General features: G+C 44.4%; 1 protein-coding gene across 1 annotated transcript in view; it reads left to right on the forward strand.

Annotated features, from left to right (window-relative positions):
- The window catches only part of SNX21 (sorting nexin family member 21), a 55,180-nt gene that overhangs the window by 23,077 nt on the left and 16,055 nt on the right, over positions 1-16,048 (forward strand). Inside the window, exon 2 of the mRNA XM_063459153.1 lies at positions 1,778-1,875. Within this exon, the coding sequence (XP_063315223.1) occupies positions 1,805-1,875 (71 nt within the window). The 5' untranslated portion in view covers positions 1,778-1,804. The remainder of the gene's footprint in view (positions 1-1,777; positions 1,876-16,048) is intronic.

Consider the following 16,048-nt stretch of genomic DNA (forward strand, 5'->3'; position numbering starts at 1 on the left):
GCAGAGGGCAGCAGGAAGGAGTCCCTGTTTCCCCAACCACTAGACATCAGGGACTGCAGGCATTCAAAGTCCAGCCTCCTCTCCTCCCGTTGCCCTAATCAGTAATGTGCAGGAGACGGAGATGTAATGACTGTGGGTGATTGTATGTATGTTACTGGGGATGACAGTGTGTGTGTGTGTGTGTGTGTGTAAAAGTGTATGTAACTGTGGGTAACTGTGACTGTGTGTATGTGACTGTTGGTGACTATGTGTACCACTATGTGTGTTTGTAATGTTTGTGTTTGCACAGGTGTTTTTCCCATTTGTGTTTGATTGATGGGATATATGCACATACATACTTGCACAGATATTCATACACATTAACACACATATAAACACACTGACACATACACACACACACACACACGAACGCACAGATACAAACACTGGCACACACTCAGATTTAGACACTGGCACATACTCAGATATACACACTGACACACAGATACACATGCAAACAAATACAAACGCATTGATACACAGATACACACACTGACACCCACACACACTAACGCACAGATACAAACACTGGCACATACACACATACTGGCACATTCAGATACACACACTGACACACAGATACACATGCAAACAAATACACATGCATTGATACACAGATACACACACTGACACCCACACATACATAAAGACACTGACAAGCATACACAAATACACACACTGTCACACAGATATACACATTGGCACATACACACAGATACACACACTGACATACAGATACACACACACACACACACACACACACACACTGACACACTGACACACAGATGCACACACTGACTTATAATAATATAATAATGTATATTTGCAGCCACCCTCTTGTTAGCATATCTTGCTTGTGGTGCTGCTGGCTGAGGCTTATGTGTAGGGAGTCTGCAGTAGCTCACTCCTGCCTCTCTCCTCCCCATTACTGCCTCCTCCCTCCTGCATGGCGCACTCTCTTTATAGCTAGGAGGAAGTGACCTGCTGTCACTTTCTCCCATGCTGCCGATATTACAGGGGACCAGTTGCACTCCTAAAGGGCCGTGGCTTAGCAATACCAATTGGGTGGTTAACCGATGGGCCCCTCCATTGTGCAGGCCCCGGTGGTGTGCATTGGTAGTAGTTCTGCTGCAAAAAAACTGTAGTGGGCAGCAGGCCCATGGGACAGCTGCTTTGGGCCCCCAGGAGTAACTGGGTCTGGGGCAGCTGATTTGTTTTTCGCATTAAAGACGGCCCTGATGCATGTGACTGTGTATATATTTGAGGTGGACAAAAAAAAAAGGTAGAGGGGTATAACAGTTATAAAAGGTAAGGGGTGGGGTTTTAAGAGTCACACAAGAGTTAGGAGATACACACAAAGGGATGAGGAGGAACATAGGGACACAGAAAAGTTTACAATTGGAAGGGCAACATACACATCCATCCTGGGTGCCAAGTAAACTTAGTAGGGCTCTGTTCCAGCACATCAGAACTTTCTGTGGATCTCTGCAACACACTCACTGGACATTACTGTATTACACTTATACACACTGAGTACTGTGGAGCTCTGTAATACTCTCATGGACACCGCATGTTACTGTAGACATGTGTAACACATGCCTAAAGCAGTTCTGAACATTTCACCTTTCCAAATTGATAGGGCACATCAATCCGGCACCACTGAACCCTTTGAGGGAGCTTAATCTCACTGTCATATTTAAATTATTGAATATCACTGACAAATATGTTATCTTGACAGTTTTCAGGAATCAGAAGAATCGAATCCATGTCATCCTGTTCCAAGGCTATCCTGGACAAGACACCACCAAGAGTGATGAACTCTCTCTACCTAAACAAGTAATAAAGCTCACCTTATTTTATTCTACTTGGCTCAATGTCACATTCAATGGCCAAACCCTTTGAATGGATTCCCTGATGATACTCAGTCTTTTTCTGTGAAAAGTATACCAGTTGCTCAACAAGGGCATCCCCAATACTCCCACGGCTTAGTGCCCATCATGTCTAATTCTATCAATTAGATCTGCAATATGCCACTGTATATAGTTCTTAGTTTTTAGTTTATTTTTTGGGGGTACTCTGAAGCTCCTTTGTCCTCCAACAGTGTGGAATCCCCCTCTGTCATCACCAATGTTCTTTCCAATCCACATCCAATGGCCTCTTCTGCTTTGGCTAGGATGACTAGAGGTTCAACTCTCTGATCTTACCACGGCTCCATCAGCATTGACTTTAACATCTCACTTGTTTATGGTTGATCCACCTACTTCCCCACATTGTCTGACTCACAGATTTACCTTGCTCTGTTTAGTCTCCTGAAAAATTAAAGCACTCAACATTCCTGTCCAAAAAAGTACTCTCTAGTCTTACAAAAATTGTGGATTATAGTCCCCCTTCCAACTCTCTCCATCAACTCGCTCCATAATAGCAGATGCTGATAGACATTATCGCTTTTACATTATTGCTTGTTGAATGTTTATGCCTCAAATGACGCCAACCTTTCCTTTTTCTTCCACCTTATTACACTCATTAATCTTCTCCAATTTGCTATATTGTTGGAGAAGACGTTAATGCAATCCTATACTCCTCTGCTGTTTGATCATGTGGCTTGCCTTCAGCTGTCTTCTGTACTAATTGCCAACATTTTGTAACTTCTTCGAGGTTCCTAGATCTTGACGCATCACTCATCGTGACAAAAGGTATTATGCATACTTTTGCAACATCTATGAGTCTCATTTCCACGTTGATATGTTTCTGTTATCCCCGTTCATGAACAAGTCCTCAATAGAAATGCACCAATTACCATGGTGCTCGATTAAGACCCCCCATTCTACTGTGTTTGCTTCAACTAGGGTTGATCATTTTACTGATGACCATCTCTCCCATACTGATGAATTGTTCCGATAAACTTTGAAAGCTAGCATTCAAAGCCAGATAAGAGCAATTACCGAACACAATAAGGATAGAGAAACAAACTTGCCCTTGACACTGTATTTTAACTAGTGCACTCTTATTTCATAGCGAACCACTCAGATGAGACAACTCTTCAATACATGATTGAAAAAAATTAAAAAGGACTTTGTTGCATATAAAATTCCAAACACATAAACTTTACTGATGGGACAGTAAAATGCGTCGTTAACTAGCTCACAAAGCTAAACCTACCACATGCTATAGACCCGTAACCAGAATTTACCATTGTCTTTTAAATTTCAGAACTAGAAAAGTAAAGGACATTTTATGATTTTATGGGGTCTTGCAGAATCCAGATATATATATTTAGGGAATGTTCAAGAGGGAACAATATGGTTGCCAACAGATCAAGCTATCAGCAAAGACATTTATTTTAGTTTTTTTCTTTGAAGTTAATCAGAGCCACAACTGGCAGTTAAACAAGTCAACACATGGAATTTGAGCTTTCACCACCTCCTAATCATCCAACATTAATAAAATTTGGTATTTGGTAGCTAAGCAAAGGTTAGCGATGGCTTTATTTGGGGCGCATTAAAACTAACCACTAATACCAGCTCCTCAATCATTATAATTACAGACACTGATATTGCTGTTTGACAACCATACTGTAGTCATTATGTTATTTATAAACTCCCAATTTTCTTTTTTTAGAATCAGGGTACACTAGAATTGTGTAATTTCTGTTAGCAAGACCAGAACCAAAGAGACACCCAATCTCCAATCATTCTAAAAGGTTGATGCAGATCAGCAAGAAAGAATGATAAATGGATCAATCTGTCAAACGGGATGGCTGTGACGAGAGTCAGAAAACCTGCATAGATTGTGTATGATATTGCATATCTGTCTGACATGCATATAATCACAGGTGTTCCGTTCTATCACCAAAATTGCAAATCCTATCTTTGCAGTGCAGTTGTCAATAATATTTTTTACAAATGTCAGTGATCCCACCACCACACACACACATTTTAAAATAAGTACACATAGCAACATTGTGTATTTCTTGCCTGCAAGGGCCATTAACAGAATTAGATCATATTTCTTAGGATATTAATTCTTAAAAGTGCAGTTTATATACCATAAACACTATAGTCAATTGTACTAGTTATAGTACTTGCAGGCTGCAGGAATCACCCCCTGCTTTCCTTGTTTGGGATCAAATTGGTTTTGAAGACCCCAAAACTGGGGGTGTTAAAGGCACCCATAGCCTGGCTATGTCTATTACATTTCTAATGCAGATAATTTACTTCCTCGTTACAAATATCAAATTTGTCCATGATAGGATGAGCCCTTCACCTGATACATTCTCAGCCTATCAATACTGTCAGTGACACGAGGGACCCTGGTTTTGGTCATAGAAAAATATTTTGCACAGAACATGAGAATGACATATGCAGCCTACTAGCAACCGTAGCCTACAAATGTATGTAGTGGTTATGGTGTTTAGATTGCACCTTAACTTGCCAGGGACTTAAACTACATTTCACGGAGTAACCTACATTATTATCGGGGTCTTCTCTAACCCTAAGCTTTTGGCTTCTCAGAGTTGGAACTAATCAGCTCCAGTATACAGACCAATTAAAGCTTATTATAGCCACCCTCGCTGTTTGTAAACTACATTGCCTATGATGCTGACTGATCATGAAAATGCAGATACAGGGTTATACTAAGCACCATGATCACTTTATTGATTTGACGTGTTCATGGTGCTTGGAGTCTGTATGTGCAGAGTTTCAGTTTTAAATGCTGAATAAAAAGGAAAAAATGCACATTGCTACTGCAGGTGTAACTCCACCTGCGGCAGCCTAATTAGCTAACCCTGAACATGGACTACAGGCTGGTTAATGTCCATTCTGTGCATAAAAGGTGTCGATCGTGAGCATGCATAGCATTCTGGGGACAGACAACCAATGGCAGCACATCCCCCCCCTTTGCACTTCTTCCCACAGTCCGTCCGTACTCCTTGACATCCCTTCTCCACCAGCAAGAGGGAGTGATGGCATCAGAGAAGGATTGGGCTACGGAGAAAACATGGCTTTGGCAGAATCAAAGGTAAGTCTTCGCTTTAATTCTTCATTATTTATTTATTTTTTTTATGGGGGAAAAGGGTGCATGCCAGTAAGAGTTACTTCATCCAAAAGCAGTGTTTTATTAAAACACTGATTTCAGTTTCAGTAAATCTTTAAAAAATCATGCAGTTGGTCCTCACATTACTACCTACCCGTTTTACCACTGCTCAGACTTACGACCAGCTCTCTAGCGTGAGCATTCAAGGGATTCCACACGTTAGAGAGCTGGTCTATGTTCGGGGGAATTCCCCCAAATGTAGACCTGCTCTCTAGCGTATCTATCCAGCACTTGGCGACCAATTTGTTCTTTGACCGAGTCGTAAGAACAGAACCCGGTCGGTAAGTAAGGACTACATGTATATGTATATCCTGAGGTTAAGCAACAGTGACTGTAAATAATCAATTGTTCATGCAAAGCAGATTGTACATTGTAACATTCTCTCATTAATGACTGCAATGTATTAATATTATTATTATAAAACAACACAACATATGCAAATAGAATAAGCAGGTTTACATGGGAACTCTATGGAAGGGGGTCTGCAGCCAACCAGGAACAACAAAAAAGAACACACCTAATAATAAAAGTCCACAGGCGTCACAACGTAGGGTGAAGGCAACAAAATATATTTATTGGAGATCAAAAAGGACAAAAAAGATACAAAATTTCGGCCAAGAGTCCTTTTTTATCTTCCTCATTTTAATTAATTTTTATTTTTTTATATTTTCAGTATATGTTATATGAAATCTTGAAACATTGCTTAGTATTGTACTTCGTGTACAGTAATTTTCAACTCATCACTGCCCATTTTATTCTGAATAGTCTTCTCTAACTACTTCTGGTCCTCTAGGTGCACATAATTCCTCCACCCCCTCAAATACACCCTACTATCAGATCTACCCAGTACTGATGGACCAAAATCCTTCTCATGTTCTGATCTCTTGCACCTGACAAATTCTTAGGGTATCAGTTGGACACACTGTCACCAGAGCTTCCTGAGCAGCAAGCGGTGACAGCCGGTGATATCTGTCACATAGCCAGGTCACTGCTACGTGTTGATATCCCAGACATTGCTGCACTTCTTAGATTTATTAAGCGTTCTAAAAGCAGCTGAATAATGTTATCTGGAGATGTTAACAATGGCTTCTTAGTGATCTAAGTTATGTTTTAACCATTTGTGGGCATTCAAACACAATGAAAGGGTGAAAACATACACAAAACATTCATAAGTCTGTCCACAGTCAATTTAGAAGTAACACAATAAACATGCTAAGCCATTAACACGTACTGTTCCAACTTCTCACCGAGTGAGGGCCACCTCTTGGGTAATGATGGATGTCTTGCACCTTAGTGGAATTTTTTTCTGTCATTTGATACCACCATGCATCTAGACAAACAGAGATACCTGGCTGCTTTGTTTATTTTGTCTGTCTATCCTGTGATTTGACCCATGCACCATAGTTATTGTTGATGAGTAGGTTAATGTCTTCCTTTGACCTGTACATATGGACTGACTCTCATGTCATTCCCTTTGGAACTGGCTTGGTTTATTGATTTAAAGGGAAGCTGATTGATTCATTTGCCTCATCGAGATTTACATACAACACTCACTGTACTTTCAATTCACAGTGTAAAAGAAACACTGTTTCCCATACAATATGTTCCTTATCCAGACATCCCAACCTGCAAAAACTATTTTCAGGGAGGTGGCGTCACCCCCTACACACACACACAGCCATTAAACATGAACAAGGACATGACAATTTATTTTGACAGAACACAACTAATTATTGAACAATATATTATAACTATTTACACACACTATTAACACACTGACGCATGCATACACCTTGATACATACACACCTTGACACACAGATACACACACACTGGCATATACACACACTAACACACAAATACATGCAGTGACACATACACAGACCTTGACACACAAATACACACACTGACGGACACATTCAGATACACACACACACACAAAGATACACATATTTACTCACACACACTCAATCTGGCATCCATAAACGCATACAGGTTATAATTTTTATATTTACAGCCACCCTCCTGTTAGCTTACCTTTTGTGTCCAGGAGGGTGGCTTGCTTGGGGTCCTGGTGATGCTGCCTGAGGCTGATGGAAGGGAGCGCGATGGTCTGCAGCAGCTCACCTCTGCCTCTCCTCCCCATACTCCTCTATCCCTCCTGCGAGACGCTATCTTATGAAGCTGCTAGGAAGTGGTCGGGGCTCGATTGCGCTGCTAAAGAGCCATGGCGCCTGGTCAGGCCCCTGTTCAGTGATACCCATCGGGTGGCCCTAAATGCATCCTGGTGGGCCCCTCCAAATTGTTGCAGGTTGCAAGCTCATTTCCAGGATTATGTGTATAGAATTTGCGGGTGTCAGGGAGCTGATATTAAAATGTGGGAGACGACCGGAACTTCAGGGAGAGTTGGGATAGCTGCTTTTCTTCTAGAATGCAAACAAAATCAGACTTGGCGGTGGTGGGGGGGGAGGAGAATTACTGTCTTAGCTTACCGTCTTCCTAAAAACACCAAACTATATTTCATTTTGAAGGTCACATTGCTTTTCATATACTATACTATACTGGGCTCCTGTCTGACGTATACTCTATTTTGAAAAGTTATCTCACTGCTTCTTAACCTTATTCTTGGGATTAGCTTGGCAGCCTATTATAAAATTAACTCCAGTGATCCATTCTTCCATTGTAATATAAGCTAATGCCATTTAAATCTTCCCAATACTAAAATGGTGTCCCTTTAAGTATGGATGGAAGAGAGCTATAGTAAACAATTTAGTGTTCGCTGTTGCCTGGGGCCTAACAAATGAGTTGCCTATTGCCAACAATGCAGATGAACAAAACGACACAGTGACGAAGTTATGGATGTTTGCATAATTAATGGTTAAGAACCACTGAGTTAGCTATAATGTGAGTTTGGGAGGTGTCTGAATTCAGTTCTTAACCCATTCGTACACTTAGATCTTGACAACGGCTGGCAGAGAGAATATGCAGTAAACTGGAACGGGAGCAGCTGTCGTTAGAGGGGGTGACCGGCAACAGCAACTGGCTCCTTAAATTATTAATAGACATTCCAAGGAAGTGCCTGGCAGGCATACTCTAGGCTATTCCTTAATATGGAAGCACAGACTGACATTAAGGAGGAGCGGAAGGCTTCAGCAATAACCCTAGGGTAGACATAAAATGTTCCATCCAAACATCTAGAATCCATAATTTTCCACCACCAACTTTGCACCCAAACTGCAAGAATGTAGAACAGAAACAATGTAATGTCAAATAATTTGCCCACATTTTCAAAAATATGACACTACGAAGTAGGTAGAACATGTGCCTGCTTTGAGATTCTGGTGGCACCTAGGGAGGACTTTTAATAATGGGACCCATTCTTAGCATGTGCAGACAGTTTTGGAAAACACACAGAACATGTGTGCCTCTTCTCTACTCCTAAATAGCGTCCCTACCAACTCCAGACTTTACTTTCATTTCTTCACCGTAAGCTCTTTCCTATTGATGCCGGACATATTTGATGGTCTGCCCTGGGTAGGAACCTATAATACCCTTGAAAATGGCTGTAAAAACAAATATTTGCAAAATGGTTTATCTGTGCTATAAAAGTCCCCCATAGAAAAGCATTATACATTTCCTATGGGGTTTTGGGTGACGCTGGACATCCTCATGCATAGCGTGAGGATGTCTAGCTTCAGGTAGGCGACCAAGAGTTGCCTAACTTCCTGAAAGTCCCTGTAGTGGCTGTCTGGTAGACAGCCACTAGCCGTAATGTTAGCCCTTGATTGTAAGTATTGCAGTTTCTTAATAACTGCAATAATTACTATTGCAGGGTTAAGGGACCTGGGAATATGCACCCAAGCCACTTCAATTAGCTGAAGTGGTCTGGGTGCCTATAGTGTCCCTTTAACTTTGTTTTGTTTTTTTTCCCAAAAGAGACCATTAATTTAGACAATTAATATACGATAGCAGATTAAACAGAGATATTAATTTATATTAGAGACATCGCTTCAAAACACATCTTTGTTACACATTCAATGTAAATATATGTTAATGTAAAAAAATAAATAAATAAATAAAGTAAAACATGGAGCTCTAATTGCATTTTGTATACTGAAGAATATAATCCCCCTAGGAAACCTGATTCACAATCCCCAATGTATTTCTGGTTTCATGCACATGAAAAGTCATTTACAGACACTGTAACTCTATAAATATCAGTAATTCCATAGGTTGTACACTTGATACAGGCATGCCGCTCAGAAAACTGCAATTACAGTTAGGGCTACTAACTGGAATTAAAAGCAAATTCATAGAGCTTTACTGAGCGCATTTAAATTGAGATGGCAAAATGTAGACTCCAATACCTGATTTGAATAAGTGCACCAACTTGGCTATGGTCACAGCTAGGCTGTTTTAGTCTTAATTATACTATTAGGATTTCAATACATCAGTATTTGGAGTTGGTGAATAAAACCCAATGTGAATTAACATTGTAAGTCAAGATAGACATGTTGGAAAACAAATCCCAGCCAATTCTCATGTTTCCATTTGTCATTTTGGTCTAAAATTTAATGAGACACTATATCCACTCGGACTACTTCAGCTCATTGAAGTGTTCTGGGTGCAGTGTCCCAGGTCCCTTAACCCTGCAGTGTCAATTATTGCAGTTTTTAATAAACTGCAATAATTACCTCCCAGGGTTAACTCCACCGGGGCGTTAGGCGACTTTTGCTGGACATCCTCAAGCTATGCATCCAGCGTCACCCAAAACCACATAGGGAAGCATTATACAATGTTTTCCTATAGGGGAAGTCCTAATGCGAGTGTGGCGCCCACCATGCATGCACATTAAGGGGAGCAGAGCCTGAACCAGCCCCGAGGGACAAATAATAGAGAGAGCTATAGTTCCATGAAAACAACATTGTTTTCCTGGCACTATAGTTTCCCTTTAAAATTTACTTTGGATTTCCACAAACTACACTTTTGCGAATAGTTTTCTTAATGAATAACTTAGTGACCTTTTCAGTAAGGTTTAACCATTAGAACTACAGCTATTGTGGACAATAGGATTAATTAAAGTGACACTGTAGGCACCCAGACCACTCCAGCTCATTAAAATGGTCTAGATGCAATGTCCCGTTCAGGACCAGCACTTCCTATAAGGCGAACTAGGCAGCCGCCTAGGGCATCATCACCGGCCCTTTAAATGCTGCAGCTGCCTGAGCGCTCTATAGAGAGCCTCAAGCGGCTGCAGCACTGCCTCTCTCCTCACCTCCCCTTCCCTGTAGCGTGGCCGAGCTCCTCTCCGGTCCGCGACCCGGCCGGACTGATAGGAAGTGCACACTCAGTGAGCACTTCCTGTCAGTCTGGCCGGGTACAGGAAAAAGAAAAAGAGGAGGACACAGGGAGGGAGGGGGGTAAGAAGAACTGGGGGAGGGGGTTGAGTAAGAAGAAGGGGGGGAGTAAGAAGAAGAGGGGAGGGAGGAGTAAGAAGAAGAGGGGAGGGGGAGTAAGAAGAAGGGGGGGGAGTACGAAGAAAAGGGGGGAGTAAGACAAAAAGGGGGGAGGGGGTACGAAGAAAAGGGGGGAGTAAGACAAAAAGGGGGGAGGGGGAGTAAGCAGAGGAGGGAGGGGGGAGTAAGAAGAAGGGGGGAGGGGGGAGTAAAAAGAAGACAGGGAGTAAGAAGAAGAGGGGATGGGGGAGTAAGAAGAGGAGGGAGTAAAAAGAAGACGGGGAGTAAGAAGAAGAGGGGATGGGGGAGTAAGAAGAGGAGGGAGGGGGAGTAAGAAGAAGAGGGGAGGGGAAAGTAAGAAGAAAACAGGGGGAGGAGGGGAGTAAGAATAAAACGGGGGGAGTAAGAATAAAAGGGGAGGGGGGAGTAAGAAGAAGGGGGAGGGGCAGTAAGAAGGGGTACGCGGGAGTAAGAAGAAGGGGGAGGGGGAGTAAGAAGAAGAGGGGGAGAGTAAGAAGAAGAGGGGATTAAGAAGAAGAGGGGGGAGGGGGAGAAAGAAGAAGAGGGGAGGGGGGAGTAAGAAGTAGAGGGGAGGGGGAAAAGAAGAAGAGGGGAGGGGGGAGTAAGAAGAAGACGGGAGGTGGGGAGTAAGAAGAAGGGGGGAGTAAGAAGAAGGGGGTAAGAAGAAGCGGGAGGGGGAGTAACAAGAAGAGGGGAGGGGGAAGTAAGAAAAAAAACAGGGGGAGGAGGGGAGTAAGAAGAAAACAGGGAGAGGGAGGAGTAAGAAGAAGAGGGGAGGGGGAGTAAGAAGAAGGGGAGAGGGGAAGTAAGAAGAAGGGGAGAGGGGGAGTAAGAAGAAGAGGGAAGAGGGGGCGTAAGAAGAAGAGGGAAGAGGGGGCGTAAGAAGAAGAGGGGGAGTAAGAAGAAGAGGGAAGAGGGGGAGTAAGAAGAAGAGGGGAGGGGGGAGTAAGAAGAAGAGGGGGGAGGGGGAGTAAGAAGAAGAGGGGGGAGGGGGAGTAAGAAGAAGAGGGGGAGTAAGAAGAAGAGGGGGTAAGAAAAAGAGGGGAGGAGGGAAGTAAGAAGAGGGGGGAGTAAGAAGATGGTAGGGGAGGGGGAGTAAGAAGAAGGTAGGAGAGGGGGAGTAGGAAGAAGAGGGGTGTCATGCCTTAACTACCGGTATTTCCTTGTCTCTTCCGGGTTGACGGAGCTTAACCACACCCCCCTTCTCTGACGCGGTCTCCCCACGCTACATAATGCGACCGCGCCAGATACAAGACGCTGGATTATTGAACAGCGTTACCGCGATATCAAACCGGCTAAAGATTTTCTCCAAACCCTTACTTGTGAAGCGAACCGGACTGGAAATCTACTTACCCTCTTCCTCCTCTCCTCGACCACGGCTAGTATCTGGACCTTCCGCATCCTGCTTGTCAACCTCCCTCCCAGGAGGAGAACTCTGTGAACCTGATCTTTCTCCATTTAAAGCTAAGTCAATTGCAATATCCGTAATAGGACATTACCTGCTCTCAAGCCCGCTAATCCTTCCTGCTACAGCCTGCTCTCAATTCCGCTAAGCACTCCTGCTTCAACTTCATTTCTAATTTTGCTCTGTTTCCATGAACTTGCAAACTCCAATGTGCCATACTGCATGTATACCAGAAGCAGCTTACTCCGTTTTAAACCAACAGCAAAGTAATTAAAGATACAGTACCTGTATTATCCGTAATTAAAGATACAGTTCCTGTACTGTCCACTTGTATCCTAGTCATCAATCTGAGTCCTAAGAGATCTGCAGTTGTGCTCCATTTAAATACATGTAAGCATTACAGGGAGTAAGAAGAAGAGGGGAGGGAGAGTAAGAAGAAGGCAGGGAGGGGGGGGGGGTGAGGAAAGGGGGAGATGAGGAGAACACAGGGAGGTGAGAAGAATACAGGGGGAGTGAGAATAACACAGGGAGGGGGGAGTGAGAAGAACACAGGGAGGGGGGAGTGAGAAGAACACAGGGAGGGGGGAGTGAGAAGAACACGGGGGGGAGGTGAGGAAGACACAGGGAGGGGGAGGTGAGAAGAACACAGGGAGGGGGAGGTGAGAAGAACACAGGGAAGGGGAGGTGAGAAGAACACAGGGAAGGGGAGGTGAGAAGAACACAGGGAAGGGGAGGTGAGAAGAACACAGGGAGGGGGAGGTGAGAAGAACACAGGGAGGGGGAGGTGAGAAGAACACAGGGAGGGGGAGGTGAGAAGAACACAGGGAAGGGGAGGTGAGAAGAACACAGGGAGAGGAAGGAGTGAGAAGAATATGTGGGGGAGTGAGAAGAACACAGGGAGGGTTGGGGGTGAGAAAAACATGGGAGAGGGGGTGAGGAGAAGGGGAGGTGAGGAGAACACAGGGAGGGTGGGTGTGAGAAGAACATAGGGAGGGTGGGTGTGAGAAGAGACCGCAAGGGGAGGGTGGGGTGTGAGGATAGAACAATAAGGGGCAGGGGAGAGCTCTAAGGGACAGAAGGGAGAGCTCTATAGGACAGGGGGCAGGACAGGGAGCTCTTTCACACTATGCGCACACACACACACACAATGCATCCCTATACATACACAGAAACACACAATACATCCCCCCACACACAGAAACACAACATGCTTCCTTTACACACAGAGAAACATGCAATGCATCCATTACACACACACACAATGCAACCCTTACACACACATGCAAACACACACTCTGCTTCTCTTACATACCACACAGAAACACAAGCTCAATGCACACAATTTGCATCCATTATGCATACAAACACAGATTCACACAATGCATCCCTTACACACAACCAGAAACACACAATACATCCCTTATAAACAAACACACACTGCTTCCACTACACACAAACACACTGCATCACCTACACAAACTATACACTACATACCATAAGCACACATATTAGATCCTCTACAATAACACATCCCCTACACACTCCACTCCCTGTGAGCGAACTCATGGGTGGAACATAAAGGTTGCCTTACGGGTGGGCCTTATGGGCATACTCACTGTCAGGCCCTGGGGCCCAGACCTTGAGCTGTATAAGGGGCACCAAAAAATGGAGTTGCTTCCCGTTCTCTCAGAACATTGAATTTTGTGACCACAATTACAAACAGCCTCCAGAGATCCTGTTCTACACCAGACCAGTGGAGCCAAACTGCAGCCAGAGCCCATCACAATCCTCATCTGGTTGTAAGTAGGCAATCTAGTATAGTATTAGTGACACTAATCTCTAATTTACCTCACATTAAAAAGAAACTATAGTCCCCAGAACCACTGCAGCTTAATGAAGTGGTTCCGGTGTCTATAGCCTACCCTGCAGGCTTTTTAATGTAAACACACACTGTGTGCAACACTGGTGTTAGTTCATATGGCAGATCATATGGGTGGGGCACTGTGATGTCACATGGGGGGGGGGGGGGGGGCGGCAAATTTTTATTTTGCCTAGGGCGGCAGAAATCATTGCAACGGCCCTGGTCCCGTTGAGAAACTGCAATTGATTTGAAACGGACATTTGTTCTGACGCTGGATGTCCTCACGGTCTGCATGAGGACCTCCAGCAACAGATTTATTTCCCTATAAGAAAGCATTGAATAATACTTTCCTATGGGAAAATTCTAATGCGAGCACGGCACTTGTGCATTAGGCCAGATGAGTAGCGCGGGCGGAGCCTGACCTAGCGCAGGGGGGGTGGGGGCACTATAGAATCCCTCTAAAAGGCACTATAGGGTCTTTAGGTCCCCTCCACCCTCAGGGTCCCACTCCCGCTGGGGAACTCTCCTGGACGTCAGCATCTTCTCACTGTGATTTTCGCAGTGAGAAGGGCGGAAACGCCTCTAGCAGCTGTCAGTGAGGCAGCCACTAGAGGCTGGATTAACCCTAGTGTAAACATAGCAGTTTCTCTGAAACTGCTATGTTTACAGCTGCAGGGTTAACACTAGAGGGACCTGGCACCCAGACCACTTCATTAAGCTGAAGTGGTCTGGATGCCTATAGTGGTCCTTTCATTAAGCTGAAGTGGTCTGGATGCCTATAGTGGTCCTTTAAAGGACCACTATAGGCACCCAGACCACTTCAGCTTAATGAAGTAGTCTGGGTGCCAGGTCCAGCTAGGGTTAACCCATTTTTTTTTTTTTTTATAAACATAGCAGTTTCAGAGAAACTGCTATGTTTATAAATGGGTTAATCCAGCCCTCAAATCCTCTAGTGGCTGTCTCACTGACAGCCGCTAGAGGTGCTTGCGTGATTCTCACTGTGAAAATCACAGTGAGAGCACGCAAGCGTCCATAGGAAAGCATTGATAATGCTTTCCTATGAGACTGGCTGAATGCGCGCGCAGCTCTTGCCGCGCGTGCGCATTCAGCCGAATGGTAGGAGAGGAGGAGGATCGGAGGAGGAGAGCTTCCCGCCCGGCGCTGGAGAAAGGTAAGTTTTAACCCCTTTCCGCTCCCCAGAGCCCGGCGGGAGGGGGTCCCTGAGGGTGGGGGCACCCTCAGGGCACTATAGTGCCAGGAAAACGAGTATGTTTTCCTGGCACTATAGAGGTCCTTTAAGAATACAAAGATGTATCCCGAAGACTAATGTGTTTCTCAGCCCCCCCAAAGCATTGTAAGGGTTAAATAACCCTTTATTTACGTGGCCAATTCCAGCACTGCGTCGCAGTCCGCCTCCCCCGATCGATGGGGGGGGGACTTAATGCGCATGCCCAGCAAATGCTGCACGTTGGATCTTCCACACAGGAAAGGAGCTAACAGTTTTAGAGAAAGTGCAATGTTTACATTGTAGTACTGCTTGTCTACCAGATAGCCACTAGAGGTGCACAGACAAACTGACACACATACACACACACACAGACATAGTGACACACACACACACACAGACATAGTGACACACACACACAGACATGCACACACACAGACAGACAGGCATACTGACACACAGACAGACTAACACACACACAGAGATATACTGACACACACACACACACAGAGATATACTGACACACACACACACACAGACATACTGGCACACAGACATTCTAACACACAGACATACTGGCACACACAGATATACTGACACACACAAAGACAGACATACACTGATACACACACAGACATACTGGCACACACACACAGACATACTGACACACACAGATATACTGACACACACAAAGACAGACATACACTGATACACACACAGACATACTGGCACACACAGAGACATGCTGGCAGGGGTTCCGTGTGTGTGAGAGGGGTGCTGTGTGTGATCAGTGCTGTGTGTGATGGATGCTCTGTGTGTGTGTGTGTGTGAGGGGTGCATAGGTAAAAAGGCCTGAGTGCCCCCACCAGGGGCGTACCTAGAGCATTTGGCACCCGGGGCGGATCCTCCTTATGGCACCCCCCGTCCCCAAAATGTAAAAAAACACCC

Source organism: Pelobates fuscus, chromosome 6, assembly GCF_036172605.1.
Source record: "Pelobates fuscus isolate aPelFus1 chromosome 6, aPelFus1.pri, whole genome shotgun sequence".
Classification (NCBI taxonomy): domain Eukaryota; kingdom Metazoa; phylum Chordata; class Amphibia; order Anura; family Pelobatidae; genus Pelobates; species Pelobates fuscus.